This window comes from Rutidosis leptorrhynchoides, chromosome 1 (assembly GCF_046630445.1).
Source record: "Rutidosis leptorrhynchoides isolate AG116_Rl617_1_P2 chromosome 1, CSIRO_AGI_Rlap_v1, whole genome shotgun sequence".
NCBI classification, from domain to species: Eukaryota; Viridiplantae; Streptophyta; class Magnoliopsida; order Asterales; family Asteraceae; genus Rutidosis; species Rutidosis leptorrhynchoides.
In genome coordinates, this window is record NC_092333.1 from 28,966,619 (window position 1) to 28,972,648 (window position 6,030).

Consider the following 6,030-nt stretch of genomic DNA (forward strand, 5'->3'; position numbering starts at 1 on the left):
GCTGTTTAACTGCTATGTGCATGGAGTCTTACATGTCATATTTTTCAAGAAAACTTTGCATTCAAACATTAATATGTATTATATTTTGACTGTTTAGTCAACTGATGTATTATTATGAACTATCATTTATTGGGATTGTCTATATGTAGAAATCACCACAGGTCGAAAACATTTATGTACATGCTTTAAAAATGTATACAGATTTTAAAAATTTCTTATATAGAAAGCGCGTCTTTTGAAATGAATACAATGTTTGTAAAACGTATCATATAGAGGGCAAGCCTCGCAATGGGACCGATGAATGATGTGCTGCGTCAATAGGGATTTTGACGGGCCATCACACGAGCAGTGGCGGAGCCAGGATTATAAGTAGATGGTGTCATAAAATAACAACGAAATATATCAAGTCACTAAAATAATTGACAAACTACGATCAAGACAAAAATAAAAATCACTGCCACAATGTTTGTCTACTTGATCTCTACACAAATAACACCACAAACAATATGCCTTATCCGACTTTACACTATAATCTAATCAACAAAATTGATCAAACCAAGCTAGGACAAAACGCCTATTAGTGGGCCCTACTTTTTTTGTTGGACATGAATGACCACGTGGTTGACAAGGTCCTCTTTGCAAATAAAGTCTCAGATTTCATCTTTTTGATTAAGGTCATAGTTTAATATTTTTTTCTATCCGCGGGATCCTAAAGAAGATCAGTTATATCAATTTCTTTTGGCATTGAAGGAATAGAGTTAGATCTTGAAATTTTATTGAAAACATTTGCGCTTGAAGGTTCTTCTTCATTATATGATTTTCTTTTTACAAAATTTTCTAGTGTGTCTTGCATCTCTGTATAATCAACATTAAATGCAACGTACAAATAAGTAACATAAACAATTCATGATATGATGATAGTATCAAGTAATGAAGTAAACTAGGATTATCAAACATTGAAAGTAAATTAAGCATAAAACCTAAAAAAAAAATAAACCGTAAAATACATTGAAAGTAAATTAAGCATAAAACCTAAAAAAATAATAAACCCTAAAATTTTAGATACCAAAAAAGAAAAAAAAAATATGTAACAGATATATTATTACCTGAATTGAAAATTGAAATTTTAAACTTGATTGAGAATGGACGGCTCCTTCGCTGACGATGATCGAACTTGAGAAAAGTATTAGTATTATTATATGAATTAATGAATATAATAATATGAATAAAGTTAATAAAGTCCAGGCAAATTGTTACTTTGTTTTGCAAACTTCCGTAAAACCAAGTCACCAACGATTTGTATTACTCCGTATTAAAATAACAATTGGGCTACATACACTAATAAACAATTGGGCTGTGTTTTTCAATCCAATTACCAAATGAAAAGTAGTGTATTAAATTTTGTTGAGTGGGGTTTTAATTAAACTGGGAATCTGGGATGGATGGGAATGTGGTGTTGGGGTCAATTCACAAGAAACTACAAATTATACCTATAAATTATATATAATATACTACCTTAGCCTTTTTTTCGATGGTGTCATTTGACCACATAACCTTATATGTCCCTCCGCCACTGTATGCGAGGCGCCTAATCATCATTCCTTCAATGTTTTTGTGTTTTAAATGCGACACTATTTGTTTATGATTTAATAAATCGGTGTTTAAGATTTTAAAAAAAAAAGAAAAAAAGAAATTGTCCACCAAGCTTCGAACCCACAACCTCTCTAAGTATGTAGCACACGTGAACACTCTATCAAGAATTGAATTTTGTTAAATACTTGGAACTAATAATATACATCTAATCAAATTGGTATTAGTTAAGAAAGAATTAGATCGCAGCCCAAGCCAGGGCTTGAACCCGCGTGTAAGTGATTGTAAAAGCACCATCAAACCAATTAGCCATAATGTATAATGTATTTTTGTTATAAGCCACAACTAAACTATTTATCAATTCAAACATGGGGTTTTTTAAAGTGAAAATTGTTAGTGATCAATTTTGACTGTTAGTGTTCAAATTTCTCTAATTGAATATATAGATAATATAGTGAGTAAATTGCTGGCAACATCAAGGTTTATATGACGTGGATGTCCACCTGTCATGAGCCAATTAACAAATAAAAAGCTTACCTGAGAGAAACTTGTACATGATGAGATTGTCGTTTGTTTGGTCTGGCACTGCATTTTAATTAATCAATGCAGTTGATAATTTATGCTATTCCTCTTAATACAGCAAACCACACTCATTTTCTCTTCTTTATGTGGTACGTATTTTGATATATTTAAATTGCTAGTTGATAATTTGGTTATTTTTTCATCGCATGAAATAAATATTAAATAATTCCATTCTTAATTTGGATGGTCGATCTGTTCGAAATTTCAAGTTAAACATGTTATGTTTGGATATTTGAAAAGTACAGTATTAGTGTTTGCTTTATAGCTTATTATTCATATTCATTATTCATGCTAAAAAATATTTTAAATATGACATGTCCTAATATATTCCTTCCTTCCTCAAGTATTGAAAATTAATAATGTAGGTATATTACGCATAAAGGCAAGTTTTCTGATTATATATATTTGTGCTTGTAAAATGTAATGTTTTTTACGCCACCCACTCGATCATCTCCACTAAACACCTTCCAGAGGAAACCCATCAACTCAAATACTAAGTAGGAAATCTCATACTTAAATATTGCGAGGGAAGGTAAAATCCTTGACGGGATTCGAACCTGGGTCACCCGCAGGAAGACCTCAAGGTTCTAAATCCATTTGTATTTTTACTAAGGTTTACGTGGCTTCTCGGAATATGTTTTTGAACACAACTTTAACAGGCGAGAGGTGTAAGCACCGTGAGATGTGCGATCCTGTAATAAATGAAAGAACTTTCACTAATCAAAATGAAATAAAGTCAACCTATACCTGCAATATTGGTCAGTCTCGTTTAACGGGTTATCCCGTGAATTTTTTGGATAATTTTTTATGGCATTTTAGCCACCTCAAAATATGTTTCTAATGTTTGAACTTTAAATCGAGAATATCAGGATCGAACCACCAGGCTATTAATTGTATCATATGAATTGTGAATGCATGCAACTCATGCAAGATACCCGAGCTTGACTGCTTGAGTTAAATATTAATTACGTCAGTTAACTACAACAATCTATCTATATAGTCATATAAAGCTCTAAAATGATGATGTAATCATTAAGCTAATTACCCATTAATTTTCACATTGATGATGTCATAATTTTATATTAATTAATTAAAAAATAATACGAAATCTTTTATAAAAGAAAATATTAATCTCTCATAAATTATAAAATCTTCTACAGAACACCCAAATTTTAAAGCATATTGTACAACTTTTATATAATAATTGTATTTTAGTTTTCTAAAAAAAATTAAAAGGTATTTATTATTACTAATAATAATCATTATTATTATTAAAAAATATAAACACTCAACTTTGATCGAACTTTATTATTATTATTATTTACTTTTTATATAATAATTATAATTATAATTATTATATTATTAAAATTCAAATTTGGATTCTTTTACGAAATTAATTACGTTACATATGTATGCGAAAATACATGTCTCTATATATTTGTAAAAACAACGACAAGTTTCTTAGTCAAACGGGTCATTAAAATAAATGACTTTAGCATTTACATTCACTTAATACCTAAAACATGTCAATAAATTATTTCGTTTAAACAAACCCGTAATTTTACGGGTCATTTCACTAGTATCAGTGATAATAGCAAATTTTTTGGTTATATGCTTGTACTTTAATAATATGATGTTTTATTTATCTTTTATGAGTTGAAACTCTAGTGAATTTATTTATCAATATAGTAATAGTTAGAGTAGTTCCTATTGATTTTGTGAACCACAGGGACTAAGACCTTATTTAGTGGTGATAGGGTTTTTTTGAAGTTTTTGTGGGATATAGTGGTGATGTGACAAAAGTGATAGGGTGATGGCGTGATGGAGTTTGTAGTGGGATGTGGTGATGGTTATGTGATGGAGTATTTGGTCCCACTTTTGTATAATAAATGAGGTATTTAGGCCGTTTGTATCGGACATCCAACAACGGGGTTGGATCCTACATGTCACCCCAAAAAAGCCAACAAACCTTGGTATCCCTACGTTTTAGGGTTGCTTGTTGCCGGCGTTGGGGAGGATTCAACGAGATCCTCAACGTACGTTGTTTGGATTTTTTGATATTTTTATTATTTTAAATATATTATTTTTATTTCTTTTTAATACTTACCCAATTATATTTTAACACATCACCACAATACTCCTAACCAACACCAATATCCAACACCACCACTACTTCACTCAACAACACAACACGTCCTAATCACCAAAAAAGTGCAAAAAGTGCACAACACGAACTCACAACACGAACTACCACTACAAATGGTCTTATAAAATAAAAAGAAAAAAAATCTGATTGGCTTAAAACCTCATCACCCCCATGTGATGGACTCATCACGCCTGAGGTTTTTTATCTCCATCACGCCCCATAGTAACGTGATGGGGGCGTGATGATGGTGATTTTGGCTCTACACTAATTAAGGTCTAACTATTTAAAAAAAAAAAAAAAGTTTAAGGACCAATGACAACTAACCCCACATTTTTTCAAAATATGGGGATTGAGAGAATTTTTCCATAAAGTTAGTTTAGCAGAAAAAGTGGGCATCGTGGATCACCTCACGTTTATGTTATGTGGATACGAAAATTGGGCCTATAATGGGCTTACAATATGAAATTCTAGGGCTCCTATTGCAACCGAGGTTTCTAGTAAGAATCTTCTGATATAAACGGAGCAAAATACAAACCCTAATATTCCGTAACCAATTCATTCCTATCTTCAAATCCTAAAAACGATCAATGTCTGACCTAATCCCTATTGATATCCAGAGCGAAATCATAGAAAGAGTTGATGTCAAATCTGTACTCCGATTCAGATCCGTCTCAAAATCATGGAAGTCATTGATCGACAGCCCAAAGTTTGTTGCTAGTTACGGCATCGATCATATTCAAAGGTATGTTTTTCTTACATCGCACCTGATAACTGCATTCTCTAAGTATAGGTCCTTTGTTGATGATGGTGACACTTTATCGTCTGGTCAAACTGTTGTTCCTCTGCTTCCAAAAGCACCTGCTGAAGTTCATATTATCAGAATAATCGGTAGCTCCCATGGCTTGATCTGTTTGGAATGTATGTACATCAGTGATAACGGTAAACATGTTGGTGTCTACGCTCTATGGAATCCATTAATTAGAAAATCAGTTGGTATTGAAGTTCCTCCAAGTTGTCTCTTTAAAGTATATTTTGGTGTTTGTCCTGTTACTCTTGACCCCAAACTTGTTAGAATTACCACTGGTAATAAAAAATGGGTTGTAGAAATTTACACATTAAGTTCAGGTAGTTGGAGGGAGATTTCTAACAATAAATTGCCACGTGGAACACTTGAATTTCATGAGGATACTGGAGTAGTTGTTACGGATAAGTTTATCTATTGGGTTGCTGTTGACTCGGCTGCTGTTGCTGCGAAACGGGGAAATTGTCTGATTGTTAAGTTTGATTTGACAAGTGAAGAATTTAAGGTGATTGAAATTCCAAAGTTTGTAGCACCTCGTGAATTATATGATATCTCTAAGCTAAATGACTCTCTTGTGGTTCTTATATATAAAGTAGATTCGGTAACGTTGAGAGCAGCCTGTGAAGTATGGATGATGGATAACGTTGAGTCACAAATGATCGTTAAAAAGCTATACAACATTGAGGAACCAAATCTGATACCGTACGGGGTTAGGGGATTCACTAAGAGTGGCATGCCTATAATTGTAACTGAAGAGGGAGAGGGAGATGAAGATGCTTGGAGGCCGGATGGACTTTATGTTTATGAACCGAAATCAAAACGCAGCACTAAGATAACTAGGCTTGACAGAACAGAGTTAAAATTTGATGTTCATAACTACCATGATACGCTTCTTTTGCTTGATCGATGA

General features: G+C 32.6%; 1 protein-coding gene across 1 annotated transcript; it reads left to right on the forward strand.

The window, feature by feature from the left end:
- Nucleotides 1-4,905: 4,905 nt before the first annotated feature.
- On the forward strand, nucleotides 4,906-6,030 carry LOC139852551 (putative F-box protein At1g47790). The gene has a single exon (XM_071841881.1). The coding sequence runs from the start codon at nucleotides 4,906-4,908 to the stop codon at nucleotides 6,028-6,030; it is 1,125 nt and encodes a 374-aa protein (XP_071697982.1).